Below are 20,745 nucleotides of genomic sequence, written 5' to 3' on the forward strand. Positions count from 1 at the left end.
GGTAGATGAGCATCAGCGAGGTGTTGGCTCCGCCTCCTAAGATCGTGTTGTTTTCATGCTTCTCTGAGCGTGTGGAAGGTCCAACAAAGCATCAGTTTCAGCAGGAAGCCATCTCATACTGTTTGAGCTAAATGTGCTGATTCCAGTGATGTCCACAGTGAATTAAGGGAATGGGAAAGCTCCACTGGAGTCCAGTGTTAAGACAAATAAAGATATCAGAACATTTGTGCAAAATGGCACAAGGAATGTAAAAGTCATCTTCTGTTTGTCAATCAATCGTGTTGCTTGTCAGCGTCTGTCTAGCGCACAAGAACATAAAGCTACGTTGCGTTTTACCAACATAAACAACAAATGATGGCGTTATTTTCCACCCTGAGAAAACAGGGGTCGTGTGAATTCCACTTGGCCTCAATCACTGCGCATCTTTTGATCTGACAAAAAAAAAAAAGCTTTTGAGAGGGAAGTGATTTTTGACACTGTTGACTTGAACCTAAAGCACGATCTAAGAGGTCTGCACTGAGGCTTTAGGGGTCTTTAGGTAAAACAGAGAGGCGCCTGTTGTTGCTTCTATTGTCTCATATTTGAACTTTCCCACGGGGTTTAACGCCGGCGCTGCCAGCGTTAAAGTCGCACGCGCTTGAGTTTCTCCCTGTTTGTTTGTCTCGAGTGCGTTTGTCGCGATGCACGTATGGACGTGCGCGTGAGAACGTGCGAGTGTGCGTTTTGGGGGGACATTTAATAAAACACTCAAGTGTTTGCGCAAGCAGAGTCGCGCAATTTACCCGACGCTCGTCAGAGAAAATTGACATTTCCTTTGCGTCGCCCTTGGAAACCACCCTGGGAAAGTTCAACTCTTTACAACATAACCTGAAAAAGAATTTTTTAGAAAAAAACACACCAGAGGGTGGAGACAATTAGCAATGGCAGAAATTTTAGTGTTTGCCATCGAAAAAATGCAACATTTTATTCTGAGTGAACATATTAGTGGCAAGTTCAAGAATATCTTATTTTTTTTATTTTTATCACAGCTAATTATTTTCTGCATCTAAAATGTTCTGATGCTGAGGCTTGAAAAGGACTCTCTATTGGGAACCCAGATTAACTAAATAATGGATGTTTGCACCAGCGGACGCTGAGAGCTGCAAGCTTATTTTCGGAGTGCCTGACGTACAAATGGAAGAATCTGTCCCGTGTTGTTGCAGACTCTGGGCAGGAGACGCGCAACAGGGGAAAATTCAGAAGGTATCGTTCACGAAAACAGCTCATCGTCTGAGGTTTAGTGTGAATGAAAGCACGAACACGGAGAGAAAGTTACGAACGCTAAAACCTCAAACTGATGATGTTGATTTTAATGGGATTGTCTAATAGTGAGCAACCAGAAACCCAGGCTCATTATGACTGGACAGTTCCATGTGGTTTGGCATTAAGCTGCATGGGTGTGTGCGTGTGAGTGTGTGTGTGTGTTTGCCGTTTCATGTGTGCATACTTGTTGTCTATTCTTGTCTGGACCCACCTTTGAAGGAGGACTTATCTTGGTGCAGTCCGTTATTGGGGCATTTAGACACATCTGCGCACACTTTATTAAGAACATTTTGCCTGGTGGCTTAGATTAGTGTAAACTGAAGTCAAGGCAGATGAGCTGGAAAATGACTGCAAATAAACTTCCGGGCCTGAAAAAGATAGTGCTACTAACAGCATGTGTGAAGAAGAGAGCAGGAGGCGTGTGTGCGTTTGTCAACCTGTGTTGTGAGGACATTTTGAGTCAAAAACACAAACTTTATCATCAATTGTGGTGGTGAGGGCTTAACTTTAGAGGCAAGGTGATGAGGTTGGGTAAGAAGAAGGGAAAAATGAATGAACGCCAGTGTGAAGTCCCCACCTACACGCAGCATCAACAGGTGTGAGTGCACACATCACGTCTGAAAAAAGGAAGGGAACGGGGATTGTGTGTCTGTTTCTCGTGCACTAACACTGTGTTAGACAGTGTGCTCTGCTGCTGCTGAATGCCAGCGTACTGTGGGTTCCTGCAGTCAGAGGAAAGAAAAGACACATAAACAAAGAAAGAAGGAAAAGTAGTAAAAACAGAGAGCGGAGGGGATGAAAATCCTCCGTTTGAGACTTTAATCTGGAACAAATCAGATAGCAGATTGCCTCTCCTCCTCCTCCTCCTCCTCCTCCTCTTCTTCCCCCTCTACCTTCCCCTTCTCTCTCATCTCTCACTCCTCCTCCTCCTCCCACCCCCCCCTCCTGTCCTGCCACCCAGTGGGATGTGATTAATTGTGAGCAGGTCCGAGTGTTTGGCACGGAGTGATGCTGCTCAGCTCCGGGATTTTTCCTCTGGCTCCCCCATTTTGTGCCGTAAAAAGCAGGAACCAGAGCTGGAGCCTCTGGTCCTGTTTTTAATTTTTCTAACCTTTGCTTGCGATGCCGTTCCAGTCTCGGTCCCTCATCCCTTTACAGCCTTGCTTTCCTTCCTGCTTTGGCCTCCGCCCTCGACTCCCCAGCGTACCTCAACTCTCAGCCTTTCATGGCGTTCCTGGCCGGGCTTCTCATTCCGAGCAGCCCTTCTCTGTCTTGTGTTTTCCATCCAAAATTCCAAAAATCGCGGACAATTTGCAAATCAATATTCCAACGGAATGCGTCCACTGTCACCCTTTTCCTTTATCTCATTCTTAGAGCCTGCTAATGCATTTATATTTTTAATCCCTCTTTATCCCTTTCACCCTCCGACTCCTCTCTCTAAATCCCGAACAAATACGTCTAAAACCGCTGCCGTCTAATAAAAGGCCTTATCTCCAACAGTTCTTTTACTCCTGCAGTCGCCGGCCCTTGCGGCAAAAAGTTGCCTCCGCGACTCATTTCTGCAAATTTCTGACCGGTTGTCCTGCCCGTCGTGTCTTTCTTTCTTTCCTTCTTTCTTTCCGAGTGCCGTCTTCCTCCCCTCTCTCTGTCAGGTCAGGCCCTGTTTGTCAGGACGCTGGTTGCTGCCAGGGCGTGATGGCTCTGTGTGCGCCCGCTGACTCAAATACAAGTCAATAGGTCAGCCAAACCAAAATCACTGAACAGCAGAAAGTGCTGCAACCTCCCATTTTCCTTTGACCCTCGGCGTGCACGCGCATGCGCACACACACACAGACGCACGGGCACGTGATAATACAGCTGTGCATGGAGCCCCGGGAGGGAGGATCAAGTGGCTTTGCTAAATACGACGAGCATCGCACAAACAAAAAGGAAAAGTAAATCGACAGATTTCTCTGTTGCGCGTGTTCGATTGGTCGGCATTAGCCGTCACAGTTTGGTGAAACTAGACTAAACAGAGAATTGAGGAGGAGCATGTTTACCCTAATTCAACCTCTTTTATTGACATTCAGCGCAGTGCAGTGATTTTGGCCCTGATGACTCGCTCCAGCTTATTTGTCATGCATCGCATGTTAAAAGCACATTTATTATTCTCTGAATAATAATTCTCTGAAATATGAAAAACTTACACTGCGTCACTGCGTTTAATTATGCGCATCAAATACGCATGCATATGATGATATGTATTGTTCAAATACATTTGTTAAGCCGCATGATTAATTGAAAAAGACACATAGATGTCTGGTCAATTCAAAATGGTTTCCTATGATCCATCTTGTGCTCTTTTTGCGCACGAAAAAGCCATTTTATTTTAGTCAGAAAACTAAGAAAGAATTCACATAGAAAATTAGATTAAAGGACGGGAAAAAAAATACTTAGACACTAGATCAATTTATCTGTGTTTGCCTACATTACTGCAGACTATAGAACCTCTTTTTTGTCGTACAAAAACCCCAGCAACATTCCAGCCTGGCTGGCTGAGCTCCCCGAGTGCATATTGTTCAGCAGCAGTGGTGTGATTCAGAGGAGCGGCACCATCCCTCAGTCACTGCGTGCAACATTATTTTCTTTTAACCGTACTGTTGGAGACCTCATTAAAGCGTAATGCCAACGCTCTCATTTCCATTCCAGCAACACTTCTTTGATTCCTTTTTGTTAAGTGTATTTTTAAACTTGCAGCCGTGTGGGTCTTTGGCATCTGGCAGCGGAGACAGAGAAAGTTTGGGGGGGGATTGGAGTTCCAGTGGAAGGAAGGCTGAGAAGTCAACATCTCAGTGGGTGGAAATATAATTCTTGCCTCCAGCTTACAAGTTTCGGGCACGCCATTGTGTTGTTGGTTTTCTTTAAAACAAAACTTATTCTGGCTCTTGCTGCCCGGCAAAAAAAATTACTCAACTTTCCATGCCTTATATTTTTTTGATTATATATATATATATATATATATTTATATATATATATATATATGTACGTATGAAGAGGCAGATGCCTGCTGCTTTAGTTTAGGTTATTGTCCAATGTGCTACAGTGAAATCGAGTAGTCCTGAGAGAAAAGGAGGATGGAAATGATAAATGGAAAGGATACAGGAAAAACACGAGGGATAAAAGTCTGCGGTTACGAAAGGAGGAAAGCGGACAAAGGAAAGGAAGAGGTGGGATCCCATTTAGAAAATGGCAAATTTAGCCCGCTGTTTCCAGCCTTCTGCTACAACCGACGCCTCGTTGGAGCTTCAACGTGTTTGGAAGGAGACAAAATAAAAACAAAACAAGGATGTTTGAGTGGGCGGAGACAAAACCTGGCTTCGGGTGTTGCTAAAAAGACCAAGGAGAGTTAATAAAAATTATGAGGTAAAAGTGCCCGTGATGACATCACAAAGGGGGGATTTCCAGAAATACAGGCATGTTCACGCACACGACTCTTAAGGAGAGTTCACCGGCAGGCAGGAGACGCGGATTACACCGGGAAGGTGAATCTTGGTGAATTTTGCATCCTGTGGGACATTTAAAACTGTTTGCGTGCGAGGAAGTGAAGAGAGGGAGAGAGAGGGAGAGAGACAGAGAGAGAGAGAGAGAGAGTTATAGGCAAATTGAAAGTCACCTTGCAAAAAACAGCACACCCAGCCACTCATCCGTCTCCCCCTTATGAATTATGACAACCGCTAGTTGGCCGAAAACCTCTTCTGCGCGGCACGCACGCACGCACACACACACGCACACTTCACTCCACCCTGTCTCTCTGCCTCTCTCTCACTTGTACACATTCATCCAGAAAGCTGCTTCCTGGAGAAAACCGTCATAAAATATGCAGCTGTTCCACTGCACTTAAGAGTGCTTTCAGACCCCATGACACAGTGTGTGCGCATGTGTGCGCATGTGTGTGCATGTACGCGTGCGTGCGTGCGGGCCTGGCATGTAACGGCAGAACAAGTCTTTCCTATTTTTTTTTTTCCTGGCACCTTGTACATTTTTTTCCTTCTCCTCTCCGTCTGTGTCTCTCTGTCACACGTCGACCTTCCGTCCGTCCTCGACCGGCACTCGGCATCAGAAGCAATTGAATTCAATCCACTTCGGCGCTCACGATTCATTTATTTATTTATTTTTTTTGACAAAACACCCGACCCGGTCCTCCCTCCGTGTCCCCGGTGTCACCGCATCCGGCGCTCTCAGCAGAAAGGTGAAGCTGAGCGACGGCACCGGATGCGGACGGACCTCCCATCTGTCTCCTGTACCACCATCAGCAAAGGCTCCGCTCCTCATCAACGCTGCGCCGAGTCGTCCTCGCGCAGACGCGCGGCGGCGGACCAAACGGTAGCTTTGCTCTTGTCGTTATTTCATTAACTGAGCAGAACAAACATTGAATAAAAAAGAAACACCGGGCTCATTTTTCCTTTCTAATCCGTCGGACGAGCTCAACTGGTTTGTGTGACGCCTCTGGCCTCCTAGCGTGAAGAGCACCGCAGCGGCGATGCACCATCTGTTGGTGAAGCCATCATGACCCCCCCCCCTCCCCACACACACATACACACCCGCACCCCGACGGCCCCTGCGGGTTTAAAGGTTCCTTTCACACCTGCCTCGTTTAAGTGCTGTTGAGCTGCACCAGACCCACCCCCCCCCCCTCCACCCCCCTCTTTCCTCCCCCTGCATGGTGAGAATGCAGCGCTCGCACCTAAAAGTGGACTAAACGAAAGACGTCTCGGAAGAGGCGGAGAGAACGTGATCCAAACCGCCTGCTCAGCTTTTTCCCGCTCTGTTGGTTTCATTCTTCTCACATATTAATTCTGGCAAATCAAAGAGCAGTTCATGGAAAACAATCCCACATCTGCTGCCGGTGTAACTTACACGCTGTTGTATTTCACTTAGCCAAATCAAACAGCGACACACTTCACCAGGTAACAAGAAGACTGCGGCTCAGCCCAGACTGAATGAAGCAAACGAACGATTGATGTGAAAACACCCAAACACTGTAAAAAAGCTGCCAGCTGTTTATCAACCCTCGGTATTTTCCGATAATATTTTGAGGTTGTAGTTTGTTCGTACATCTCCCAGCTGCCACCACCGACATCTTGAACCGACTCCCGGTGGACTTTTTTCTTCCATTGACCAAAATAATTAGACCTACTTTCAGTAAATATGTAATTAGAATTCAGCTTCATCTGGTCCCACCGAGGGGAGCTTTCCGCTCAATGTTGTCGTCAATGCGCGGCTAATACTAATGGCCGCCTATTGGATTTTTTTTTTTTCAAAGGGACCGTAAGTGTACAGGGTGTCTGATTTATGATAGAATTGATTGTATTGAGTGCGTGCGGGGGGACGGGGGGACAGTAACGCAAATCAATCCTGCCCAATAACGACCCACCCCTGTGTGTGTGTGTGTGTGGGTGTGTGTGTGTGTGTGTGTGTGTCCTTAATGTAGTAATGGATAGAACTGGAGGTGAGGAGAAGCCATAGTGTTTAAATGTAGATGCAAGTCGTCCGAGCTGATTTTATATCCAAACATTTTAAAACACAGCAAAAACTGCAAAGCGCTGTGGCTTTACGAGTGAAATATGAGACACCGACTTCCTGTCACCTTGACAAATATGTCGCTCTCAGACATCGAGATAAACGATACGGACCGACGGCCGCCCCTCGTTTTTTTTTTTTTTCTTTTTTTTTTTTTTTGAAAAATTGAACTGATTAATTCTATTTATATCTCAGAATGATCAAGCACTCATCATCTATTTTCATTAATCGCTGTCAGCGGGAGAGAGAGAGGGGGGAAAGAATGAGTTTAAAGATCAGTGGATGAAAAGCGGTTAAAGAAGTGACCTGTGAATAATTTCAGTCTAATCAGCTTCATAATTTAGGCTGATTTGGCATCTCTGGCCGGCTCCTGCGCGCATGCACGGCTCACATAAGCGCTCTCACGTTATCACTTTGCGAATTGATGACCGTGTACGCACGCATTTATTAAAACACTTTAGCGAATCACTATCTACTTGTGTGCGTGTGCACGCGTGCATGTGTGTGTGTGTGTGTGTGTCAATCGCTGCCCTTTCCCCAGCTCATTGGGATGCAAGGCGCGAGCCCGTCGAGAGCAAGCTGTCCGGGCTAGCTTTGGAGTCATTAGCGCGCTCGTTAGTCCAGTTATGTTAAATCTAAATTACCATTCATCATCACACGGGGACACATCATTTATTCTGATGTGGCCTGGCAGACACGCGCGCTAACTGGATTAACTCATTCGGAGACACGCGGGCGCACTCGCTAAAGCACAGCAGAATTCCAAATCGGGCGTTAGCGCACGCTGCCAGTGTTTTAAAATAGATTACATATTATTGATTGATACATTGCCGGGCATTAGCGATGATTGGATTGCCCTTGTGAATGCAAAGCACTTACACTCACGCGAATGCGCATCGGGAAAAAATTATAACTCAATGAGATAAGCCTGCAAGCTAATTTTGATTTTTTTTTTTTTAAATTGACGTTTAACTGGAGGCTGAACGTTAAAGGGATAATCAATCTAAAATTGAAATTTCACCCATTTCCTACTCAACCTAATGGATGAAGAAACTTCTATAATTTTCAAAACCATTGTAGACTTTCCCACAGGAGAAGAATTCCACTTAGCCAAGCGTAATAATTACCTTAGCATGTAAGCTAACATGCTGTATTACCCAGATAAAGGTTGACAGTGGAAATTTTCCACTGTGTTGACATTACGTGGAAAGAGGAAGACAGTGTGAAGAATATTGGCGAGTAAATGGGTGAAACTTAAATGCCGACTTAGAATGAAAGACTCGTTGCAATCTGCAATGAGGTGATTTTAGAGGCAAATGATTCCACGGATCCTGGGCTTGTCGAGCACTCAGACTGTGTTTATCTCATAATTATATTTCCACTCTCGTTTTTTTTTTAGTCAACCTTGTTGGGGTTTGTCATGAAAATATAATAAAAAGACATGAAAATATTGGAAACAAGGAATACTTGCTTTCGTTCGCCTTTGTCTATCTTAAATACGCACTACAGTCAAAAGCCTGGGAATGTGCTGAATACTGAGCGAAAGGAATCTTGTTGTGTCCAACATAAGGAATTAACGCAGAAATGTGTTTATGAACTGTAATATGGGCAATTAGAGGCTTCCAAAAAGCCCGGGGCGAGATGAAAGGTTGTCAAGTAATTAAGATTAATCTTATTGTTAAAGGCTTACGCGGGCACTAAGCCTCTCAAGCATCAGGAGCGCTCGCCAGGCGTTGGAAATCACTTGTTTAGAACTGCTGTGTGGCTCTGATTGATTCCGATTGGTGTTTAATCACCATTTTGATAAGGCCACCGAGGCCTCCAATCTGCTCGCAATTTCGCCCCCCAACGAGTCAAGATTGGGTTCTGTTTCCCGCTCGCAGACGCCACAGACGTGGCCGGAGTGCCTGTTTGGAGGATTCTTCCTCTCTTGTTGTTTGTTTGTTTGTTTTTTTTGTTTTTTGTTTTGCAAGGTGGCAACTTTAGATCAACGGCGTTCCCGTCGTAATCAGCGGTGGCGCCGAAGCCTGGCAGCGCATCACAGAGCGGGCGAGAGTCCGTGAACTCATCTGCACAAACTGAGAGGAACAGGCGGCTTCATGCGCTGCCAGGTTGGGAAAAAAAAAGGCTCTTCTGGCTGCGCGAGAGAGAGGGACCTTTGAATCGTTCAACCCCCCCCACTGCAGAATTGATGAAACTTCCAATTGATTCTAAAAAAAATCAAATCAAACCACATGCACTATAGATCAAATGTTTGCGGTCACTGACTCATTTCTGCATTGAACTCCATTCCAATCAACTGCAAGAAATAATCTGCTGCAACGCTCTAAAAACACTGCCAGTGCACGGAAATCAGTGAGGACGTGCCGAACGCATAATGGACGGCTGTGACAGTTGTTGCCTTGAATGCGTTATTGAATGGATTGATTTTACAAAATGAATATCAATTGTGCAATGTGTGGCCCTCAGTACAGAAGCTGAGTGCTTAAAAATTGCATTTCTAAAACAAAACTTTGCATTATAATCAGACTTAGCTGCAGTGTGCTGAACCATGAAGAGTGAACACACAATGGTTTGTACTTTTAGCCCGCCTTAAGTGTGTTCACACAGAATTTGCACACTTTTAATCAGACACTGGAAAACGATTCACGCCGAACACCAAAATGTTCTCGTACACGTTGAGCACACCTTGACATAACGACTGCAGGGCATTTTAAGATCAGTACTGCATAAAAGAGGTTTTAATGGGAGTTCAATGCAGTAATGAGTCAGTGACCCCAAACTGTTGAACGGCAGTGCATTTCACCCTTTGGATTGAATGAAAACCAGAGCGGTCGAGCATCTGAACTAAATCCTTAGCTGCCTGTCGCATCAGAGCTCTCGTCGGCGAGCAGGCTGGAAATAACAGACATCCTGAAGGCAAATCTGGTAGTTCATGGTCTCCTGCCTGCAGGCTGACTAAGTGGGAAATAAAACAGAGGCACGAGCCTGGAATTACTGGCAGCGATGAGCATTCATTAGCGGAGAGCCGCACAGAGAAAAGCTTTGTTTCTCGGACCCGGAGTCCCCGCCGTCCCACTCCTGCCCAGCAGACGTGCAACAGGCACCCAGCGACAGGCTGGGGCTAACGTCAAGCACGCGTGAGCGTCACCGTCGTAGCCGGGTCGATCACAGTGACCGATGGCCGTGTTTGTTCTCGCTCGTCCGGGCAGCGTGTGGGTGGGAGGAGGAGAGGGCGGGAGAAGTTTTTCTTCTGGCGAGTCTCCAGCAGCAGAATCGCTTTCTGCCGAGCGCGTGATGCGAAATCGCCCGAGCGCACTAATTTCCTCCTTTAATATTTCACCGTGCCAGAAGCGCAGTTTATCATCCTAAGATGCCGCTGAGAAACGACTGGGCGGATATTAAGGAGGGAAAGTGAAAAGACCTCCAGCTGAGGTCGAGCCCGACTCCGAGCGCAACTCGTTTTCACTGAAGTTTTGGCAAAAGGCGCCGCGGCCGCCTGAATTCCTTCTTTCCAGACTCTTTCAAAAGCTGCCACTCTGTTGAAACGGCGACTGTCTCCACCCGGCTGGGGTCTCCGCCCCTTCAACACTCACTGATTTAGAAACAACAAAGGGCCAAATTGAGTCAGTCAGTCAGACATTTGTTCCATCAATAATTAATGCTTCTCAGCTCCTCCCTCACTCACTCTCTGTCTCGCTCACCCTTTCAATCTATCTTCTATCTGTTGCCTTTAAAACACACACACACAGATCACGCATTGCTTCCTGATTTCTATTTATTTATTTACCCTCCCCTCCGCCTTCCTCCCCGCTGTCTTCCACGCCTCGCCTCGGTTTCCCCTTCGTTCATCCCTTCATCAACTCTCCGCCCCACTTTTCCACGCAGCTCCCTGTCCCTCGCCTGCTCATTCCCACTTTATCCTCCATCCCTTCCCATCTCTTTTCCTCCGCACAAGGCTGGTTTCTGCTCAAGTCTGACAGCTTATTAATAAATAATGTGCAGGAAACCGGCTGCTTTTACAACACCGATATCGCCCACCCCACCCCGAAGCTCTCTTTCGCCTCTCCTGGCAAAGAAAAAAACAAAAAAAAAAAAGAAAAGAAAAGGAAAAAAAAAAAAAAAAAAAAACGGGGTAAGGATAGTAACAGCAGTTCTTTGGGGCATAAATAAATCATAGTCCAGCGCTGCCTTGCTTTTATAACACCGATCCTCCACTTTCATCCTGCCAGGCATGAAAGAGGGGATGGAGGAGAAGCGAGTGAGTGAGGGAGACTATCTGAGGACGTGTGAGTAAAAGGAGGCGATATCAAAGAAAATGGTGAATGTAAAAGTGTCTTTAGTCATATCCGTCTCCTGCAAACCTCTTCGGAAAGAAGAAGAAGAAAAAAAAAAAAACTCCTCTGTCACAGCGAAACATAAAGAAGCAGCTTTTCAGAGGCAGGTCTGGCCCGAACCTCCTGGAAGAGCGCTAACTCTGTCGCAAAGAGGAGATTATTCTCTCGAGAACACGTCGGCTCAACAATGAGGCGAGAGCCTCTTGTATAGATTCCGCAGATACGTTTGTTCAGCCGCGCTGTCAGGTGAAGGCGTCGGCGCACAGGTTTTTTTTTTTTTTGGGGGGGGGATTCTTTTTGCCTGGTGATGAAACGAAGAAGCAAATAGAGCTGAAAATGTGACAAACCAGTCGCAAAACAAACGCAGGCTAATATTTTCTTCTTGCGCAGATGGTGTTAGGCGGATATTTCATAAACCTCATCCTTCCGCTTGTCAAGCGACGGATGATAAACGAGCCCCGCACCCCCCCACCCCTCTTTTAAATTAGAGGGAATAATTAAGTTAAAATGAGGGAAACTAACAAACTCAAGTCCATTTAGCACTTTCACAAGGAGCCAGACGCCCCGATATTCGGCTTCTGACTCATCACCCCCCCCACCCCCCTCCCCAACCCCCGCAGCCCCCTGAAACATATTAAGCTGCTCAGATAAAACCCAGTCTGCAGAAACAGTGGCTAATTAAAATGACTAGATTAATTAATGTGGAGATCCACTGGTGGCAGGCGCACACACACACATATACACATACACACACACACACACACTAGTGTGACACACAGAGCAGCCGTTGGCCTATTTGAGCTGGTGTGTGTGTGTGTGTGCGTGTGTGTGTGTGTGTGCGTGTGTGTGTCATTGTTTGCTTGTGTATTTTGTATTATGTAGTATCTTTAGAGACAAAGACATTTTTTTGTTCTAGCGATCATCGTCTCACAGCTCCGTCGTGCTTCATTCCGGCTTCACTCAGAACAAAAGAACGATGAACAAGCAACAAGAGAATGGAATAAATAAAGTATTCAAAAAAATTCAGTGGCAACCTGAAAGTACAGCTTCATCACTAAAAGACCCTTCGCAGAAATCATCTTGGATGCACTGCTGCCCAATGGAAATACAGTAAAACAACATGGATGTGGATTTGAGGTGGGATTCCTCAGGGCTGTGGTTTAATCTTCCACACAAAAACACATTAAATCACACATATCAGCCAGACTTCAGCCTCACGTCGCCGCTATTTCCGCTGAATCCTGCGAGAAATGATTGGAGTGCTTTCTAACAAGCGGTGAAATAATTCAAAACCTCCAACCATTTAACGATAATCGCTACGTTTTTAAAATTCGGTTTGTGTTCAACAGCAACCAAAGACGCATTACACAAAAAAAAATCCATAGAAGAAAAGAATGAAATGCAAAATTTCAAAACCCAGGATGGAGCCGGTGGCAGCGGACTCATCAAAGCAGATCCAGCGATGGCTTCATCGGCTGGTTGTTCCATTTCTTCTCAACCTGATGAGGAACCAAACTCCTCAACTTGGACTAAAATGGTTTTTGTCCACCTTTGTGTGGGGATGCCTTCAAAACTGCACTCGCAGCGACAGAGGAGCAAGGAGACGCTCCTGCCCCTGCGAAAGCTTACATGCACAGATGTGGGAAGGCGTGCACACGCGCACACACACACACACACACACACACACACACACACACACACACACACACACACACACACGCACGCACACTGAGAAACACACACCTACCTGATGGTGCAATCACATGACCTCCAGTCACTGCTGCCACCCCCATTTCGTACGGCAGTCACGGAATCAACCCCAGGAACCGAGCAGATGGACCTCTGCCTCTGCCTCAGTGCGTGCGTGCATGTGAGTGTGTGTGTGTGTGTGTGTGTGCAAACACACATGCATCTGTGCGTGCGTGTGTGTGCACACTGGTGCCTGTTAAGATGCCCGAAATGAAGATCAGTCCAGCGGCAGAATTGCTTACTGCTACAGTTCATGCCCTCTGCTCACGTGCACCCAGCCTATCTCTATCTCTGTCTGTCTCTCTCACACACACACACACACACACACACACACACACACACACACACACACACACACACATGAACACACACCTGCCTTTATTAAAACGTCACATTCGGTGGATATACTGTGTGCTGTCAGGCTGTCTGCCGTGAATGGGATCGGCTGCGTATTTACAGTGAATTGTAAATCCTGCCGGGTGCTCAGCTGTCAAAGTCTTATGAATTGCTAATAAGTCGTACCTCGCAGCGCTGATCCCCTCCCCCCCTCCCATCCCTGCCGCTCCCCCACCAACCCCGCTCCCCCCTCCCTCCTCCTATCTGAATCCCATCGCTTCCCGCAGTGTGCAAGGCAAAAAAAAAAAGAAAGGAAAAAAAGGAAAAAAGACAAAAGGGAGAAAGAAAAGAAAGGCAGAGGGAATCAAAGAGGCAAACTTTGCTGAAAGGGAATAAATCCAGCGTGTTTCTCCTCTTTGCAGCATCTGATTTTGAAATTTCAGCCCCTTAGCATTTATCCTCTTTTCTGTGGAGGCGGCTGTAAGGACGTCTTATGTGGCCCGGGCTGAACGAGCACTGAGCCGCTCTCCACCACCGTCTCTGCTTTAATCAGCCGGCCAGCCGGAGACTGCAACAGTCACACACTTCCAGCACCAACACGTGCCTGACGCTGCCGGGAATCCCGGCGACACACTGCTTCCTCTTCAGGGCAGCATTTATGACCGGCGGATAGAATTATTTTGTTTTCATTTTGGTGGGGGGGGGGGAAGCAATAAAATAGGATATTTTTTTCTCCTTGTCTCTCCTGCTGGACTCCACTGGCGACAATAGAACTTAAAACTGCTTTCTTTCCACTCATATTGCGTCACAGGAAGCATTTCTCATCGTCTCGCTCTCTGGATTCAACAGTTTGCCTGCCACAATGTTGCTCAAGCACGACAGACTTCCTAGATTTTTACTCATTAAGGGCCGATTGCGCCTCCAAGTCTTGGCTATTTCTACCAAAAACCACCAGACTCAACAGCCGCATGTCTTTCTCTCGGTCCTGCGATCGTGCTGCTCTCTCTCTTCATCAACCAGTTTCACCGTCAGCCATTTCTAATCGACGCAACGTGACCGGCGGTGGCAGACGGGACGGCGGCGGCGGCCGTCTGCTCCTCCTCCAGTCGCTGCCGCTCCTCTCGGCCGCCTCCTCGCCTGACCGTCTCTCCCCCTCTGCTGCCACCGCCTCACTTCCTGTGTCAATTAGTCCCCTCATGGACCGACACACCACACACTGTTAACCTTTCTGGCCCCCGAATGCGGATAAAGATGCCAACTTCGTCCCGCCGCCAAACAAACTGATTGTGCTGCAAAAACAATTTCCAATTCATCAACTTGATCTCTTCCATCGGCCGCTGCCGCAGGAGCAACTGCCTCCGCACGCCGCAGACCCGCTCACACTCGCACGCACGGTCAGCGCACGCCAGCACACACTCAGCAGCTCCTTGCGTAACCTTGAATGTAGTAGCACCTCTGAGCGTAATAATAATGAGCAGCTCAGGGAAGAAGAAGAAGAAAAAGAAAGAGAAGAAGAAAGACGCGATCGCATCAGTTGCACAAACTTGCACACGTGAAACAGTATCAACCGCATCCCATGACGCCGTGGGAATCACCTGCCAGCGAGCACATGCACGCACACACACACACACACACACACACAGCGAGTGAAGCCGAGGCTGCTACGCTGCGTCTCCTCACTCTCTTTTTTTTTTTTTTTTGCTTTCTCTCCGAGCGTCACGGAGCGTCAAGGGCAGCACGTTTGCCGGCGAGCGAGCAGGCGCAACAGCCGGCAAGGCACCGCACACCGTGACCATCGCCACCTTCAAGTCGAAGCTCACGGTCTTTTCACACACGCGGATTAAACAGGTGCCAAGTGGCAACAGGAGGAGAAAAAGTGGAAGGAGGAAGGAAGGCGGCAGGAGAGACGGTCGTTTTTTCACACGAGAAACTAATGAAGAGGAAAAGAAAGCTGCGACTCGGAGGAAACGAGACGGGCAGAGCGGAGGAGGAGAGGAAGAGAGGAAGAGAGGATGAGAGGATGAGAGGAGAGAGCGGCGGGATTTGGGTTTAATTCTTTTTACTTACAGGATCTCCAGATCGCGCAGCGCTCGGAAAGCTCCATCTTCGATGCAGCTGATGTGGTTGCTGTCCAGTTGCCTGCACCCAGTGCGCACGCACACACACACACATGCACACACACACACAGATAAGGGGAGAGAGGGGGAGAGGGAGAGATGTGAGAGACTCAGCCGCCAGTGAGCGAGTGAGATCCCCTCCGCTGGGGGAGGGACTAACAAAAGACAGGTTGCGTGAATGAGTGTGCGCGCATGTGCGTGTGCGTGTGTGTGCGAGGTGATTCCCCCTGTACTTCAGGTAGTATTTAGAGGGAAGCCGGTGCTGCTCTCTCACACACACACACTCACTCACACGCACACTTCGGTGGGGGGGGGAGGAGCCCGCTGAGGTAAAGTCTCTCACCTCCTCGTTGCTGTCCAGCCCTGAGGAGGAGGAGGAGGAGGAGGAGAAGAAGGAAGAGGAGGACAGAGAGGGATGGAAGAGGACGAGTGCGAGGGAGGAGAGCTGCGAGCCAGAGTGGCCTGCCCACCGCCAGCCTATCACCTTCCTCCCCTGCTGCACGCCCGGCGCGCACTGGCCACCGGGAGAGAGAGGGAGAGAGAGGGAGAGAGAGAGAGAGAGAGAGAGAGAGAGAGAGAGAGAGAGAGAGAGAGAGAGTCCGTGGAGCCCACCCTCCTCGTCCACTCTGTAAATATTAATTGCATTTTCTGCTCTTCCACCAAACTACGCTCCTCCTCCTCTTCCTCCTCCTCTTCTTTTTTTTATTCCACCCCCCCTCCCTCCCTCTCCGGAGTGAAAGGGGGAGTAATTTCATTACATTAGGCCAGCCAATCCATTAAGGGCCTTTTACCGGCTCTGTCACTGAAACAATTTCATTAAAAGGAAAGCCGCCGTAAATCAACGTACAGTCACGACTCTGCCTGCCCGCCCGCCCTCTCTTTCCCGTTCTCCTTTCTTTCTTCCTTCCTTCCAACCCCCCCGCCCCCCCCCCATGTGGACCCGACCGTCATCTATCGCTTGCTTTTACTTTAATGCGCTCGGCCTGCCTCCCCACCCCGCCACTCATCCATTCATGTCTTCGTCAACGAACCCAACAACCCCGGAACCCTCCACCTCTCCCCCTCCTTCCCTCTCTTCCTCCCTCTGTCCCTCGCTCCCTCCTCACCCCCACCTACTTTTTACATTTTTGTTTTTCTGCCGGGGGAAGCAGATGAACGTTGCTCCGAAGAATCAGCTTGTTTTTAACTTAACCAGGAAGGATGAGCGCCACTTAGACCCCCCCCCCCCACCCCCCCCCACACACACACCACACACACACACATCCTGGTTGGACACCGGCTGCTCCCCAGACACCAGAAGATAAAAGCATATCACTTCACCCTAATCTTCTTCTGCCGGCCCTCTCCCCACTCTCATCTCTCGTCCTCTGGATGTGTCCATCCTTAATCCCTTTATTCTTTGGCCATTTCTTATTTCCAATCCCTACTTCTGCCCATAAATCCTCTCCAGTTTTTTTTTTTTTTTCTGTTTTCCTTGCTCTCGATTCATCGTTTTCTTTTAATATACCCTCTAACCCTCTTTCCCTCCTCGTTCTTTTAAAGTGGCAATTACTAAATAATTGAATCCCGGTTTCCTTTAATGAAGCGCCGCTGCGGTCCCCTCTACATTCTGAAGCCGTTGTGTTTGGGGGCGTCACGCCGCAGCACCTTCGGTATTATCTGTCATGTTTGCTTTGACACGAGAGGATGGAGGCTCCCAGATCAACAGCTGGATAGTGGTGAGGGAAAAAATACGATCTGACCTCTGGAGCAACATATTCTTTTTATATATATATATATTTGTGTGCATTGATGTACCAATGTGAGAGATCATGCAGGTTGACAGAATATATGAAAATATATCCTGTCACAAGAGGGTTTGAATATGTGAATATGTTTTTTTATTTTCATTTTTTGAAAACTGCCTCAAAAGCAGCTTCAAACAGAGGGACACTTATCCCAAACATGATATCTCTGGCCATTTATTACTACCCACAAGTGTTTAGAAGATACGGCGGCCAGTTTGTCCTGAAAGGGCAACGTTGGCACATCGTCTTTGGAAAAACAAACAAACAAAAAAACGAAACAAAAAAAAAAACATCCACTAAATTTCCGAGCCGCAAGTTGCACTTTTGAGATTAAAGCAACAAAAGACGGCAGCCTGTAGTTACTTGTTCCTGGAAGTTGCAGTTTAAGCAACCTCAGAGAGACTGAAGGCTGCTGGTGTATTTTCATTTTCCACGGCACACAGGAAATCCTGGAAGACTTCAGAAGGGAAAGCGCTCTCCTTGCACCATAAAAAAAATTGTTTAAAATAAAGTGGAAAGGGTGGATGCTGCACCGTCAAACTGGACCTCAGGACACTTGGATGACACGCTACATTATGTTGATTAGACAAACGTTTTACCAGCCACTAGTGAAGGAAGGAATTAGGTGCACTATCCCTTTAAGTGGATCCTGCACTGGAAAATTTCAAGACATTTGCAGTTTTGCAAAGATATTTTGTCATTCTCATGCTAAAAAAAAAACCCGACAGCAATTAGAAGCTAAGTAGCTCAATGTCTCCCTTTGCTCTGCCTCCCATTACAGAGTTCTGAAAGAACTTGGAGTGACAGATCAACTTCATGACGTGAAGACGGCAGATACCGCGACGGTCCGAGTGGATGAAAGTGACAAAACGTCTTCCGCACCACAGCCGCCTGTAACTTCTCTCCGGAATTTTGCGGCGTGATAATTCTGAAGAGCCTAATCTGATCGCCGCTCTGGAGGGGATCACATCATTTGACAATAACTGGGGGATTCGCATTGGCGGCCATGTCCTTCATTCCGCGGGTTCCCTCCCCGCAGAAAAACCATTTCATCTTCTGTAATAGGACCCGATTCTTCTGACGGCTTTGTTCGTCAAGCGGCCTGATTAGCGGCGGCATGAATGGCGTCGTCTCCGGAATGAGGATATACTTTGGGCCAGTGTGTGTTCTCCTGCGTTTCATATTTGCCTGTCTGCCTTCTCCTCTGAGTGTGTGCGCGTGTGTGTGTGTGTGTGTGTGTGCGTGTGTGCGCGCACTCTCATGTGTTCCGTTAAGGGGTGGACTTCCAAAGAATTAATTTCCCTCAACATAATTTGTTTATTCGTTTAATCATGTCCATCATAAGGCCTATTGGCAGAATGACTCAATGCTTTCCTCTTCTACCGTCCGGAGTAGAAACATAGACGCACACACCGCTCTATGAATGCGTCAGTTGGCCACCGCTGATTGAGTGATGAGTAATCAAAGACAGGACAGAAGAAGGAAGCCGGGACGTATCGGCAGGTTTCTTTCTTAAGCGGCGATCGGAGATTGATCGATCGGTCCAGACAATCGCAGTAAATGGAGGGAACTCGCATCGATTAAAAAGCTGTCTCACCAGAGCTGTGGCGCAAACTTTCCGATGAACCTGCGCCAATGACGGCAATTCATAAAGGTGGTCGATGGCGGAAGCAGACCTCACTGCCAACCGATGCACTAATAACAGTAACAGCTGGTTTTGGAGAAAACCAACCCAACTACCAACTGAACCCTGTAGAGCAGAACAAGTTGGAATAAAATGGATTCCATTATTATTTAAATAATTGATGTCAGATCAGTGTTCTTTATCACCCGCCGCTTTGTACCAAAAGGACAGAAATAGCCACTGAGGCGAAGGGCTTGAAGAGGTTGAAGGGGTTGAAGGTGCTGATGGGGAAGAAGAGAACAGATGCAAGGAACAATGGTACAGAAAACAAACAAATGATGAGGGGATGGAAGAAAGACTCCACTTTCGTGCGAAAATGCTGCAGCCTGCGGTCGGCCGGCCTGGTTCAGCTAATGTACGAGCGACGCAGAGCGGAATGGACATGTGCAATTACGGCTACTGCATGAAATAATTGATGCTTCGTCCAGCAAATGGCGAGCTTTTACTTGCAAATGACAGATCTGCTTTTAGTGGTGGTTTTCAAGGCTGCGAGGAGTTGGAGGCCCTTTTGCACTGTTTGAAGTTCACCTCCGAGAGCGCTTCAAGTGCTCAAGGACGTCGAGAGGCGTCCAAAACCAGACGGAATCATTTGATTTGTTTGGATTTGCATGAACTGGATTTTGTGAACTTAGAATGGAAGAGAGAGAAAAAAAACAACCACATTTTAAAGAGATAAAAACACAGTCGAATGTGATTTGAAGGTGCAAAACTAAAAAAACAAAAAAACAACCCAACCAAATCAAATAAACATCACTTCCAGAATATAGCGTATTTATCACCTGTGTTCTCCTAAGAACACTGAGGCATTGTTGTAATTTTCACATGTTTTAAACAGAACAAAAACAAGGCAATCTCAAAGGTTGGAGCCAACACCTGGCCAGGCTCGTTGTTACTAAATGTGTTACTGGCTTCTGTGGGGTATCAGCGCCCTTTGTGACATAACAAATGACTGATTTACAAAAGTTTTAGCGAAATTTCCCCAAAAAAATTGGAGAAATCATAATTTTGAATTTCGAGTAATGCGGACATTTAACTGTCGACATCTTAAAACAGGACAGACCAACTGTTGGCTCAATATCAGTATAGTCGGTGTTCTGCTGAAAGAGCAGTCAACACTGAAAACACCTATCGGGAGACATCCGCAGTGCACGGCGCAGTGCACGGCGCAGTGCACGGCGCAGCGGCGTGAAAGAGGCAGCCGACTGCGCTCACCTCTCTCCGCGGTGCTGCGGTCATAATTCAAGCAAACAGCCATCCTGCACTGCATTGTGGGTAGGAGGGCATGGAGCGTGGAGATGCTTTACGAGGGAGCAGAGAGAGAGAGAGAGAGAGAGAGAGAGAGAGAGAGAGAGGATGAGGAGAAAAGGGCAGGAAAGGTAGAGAAGTGGAGCCACTGTGACGGGTTTCCTGATTTGGTTTTGCACAGAGTGGAATGCACTGTGGAGATGCCGCATGCGAGATTTTCAACACCGGCAGCGTCTAAACGTCTCAACTGTGCACAGGAGACACAGTCGCACCTTCATTAATGCGCTCCTGCTTGCCTCGTTGCCCCCAGCACGACGATTCGTGACTAAAGGGTCTCAGTTTTCAAGTCTTTATCCTAGAGTCCAGCAGTGCAGCAATCATTCACACAACTCAAGATGAGGATAGTTCGCCCTCTGTTTACAGCCTCCTGCTAGAATGCTGGGCAGAAGGGATGCGCTGTTGGACCTTTGCACATTTTCTGAAGAGTGGAGCAAACAAAAGAGGGACTTTGCAATATTCTGGGAAGTTGCTGACAAGAAAGAGACACAAGTTAGTGTAAAAAAATAATGGTTAAAAATCTCTGATAAAGCTTGAAGTACTACTAGAAGTACTATTCTGTACAGTATATA

The 20,745-nt window shown here is 47.4% G+C and overlaps 1 protein-coding gene across 1 annotated transcript in view; it reads right to left on the reverse strand.

Moving 5' to 3' along the window:
* slit3 (slit homolog 3 (Drosophila)) overlaps positions 1 to 20,745 on the reverse strand; it is a 206,616-nt gene that overhangs the window by 65,667 nt on the left and 120,204 nt on the right. Inside the window, exon 6 of the mRNA XM_076012328.1 lies at positions 15,351 to 15,422. Coding sequence (XP_075868443.1) covers positions 15,351 to 15,422 — 72 coding nt within the window. The remainder of the gene's footprint in view (positions 1 to 15,350; positions 15,423 to 20,745) is intronic.

The sequence above is a fragment of the Nelusetta ayraudi genome, unplaced genomic scaffold (genome assembly GCF_046127955.1).
Source record: "Nelusetta ayraudi isolate G7.1 ecotype Tasmania unplaced genomic scaffold, CSIRO-AGI_Nayr_v1 ptg000005l, whole genome shotgun sequence".
Lineage (NCBI taxonomy): Eukaryota > Metazoa > Chordata > Actinopteri > Tetraodontiformes > Monacanthidae > Nelusetta > Nelusetta ayraudi.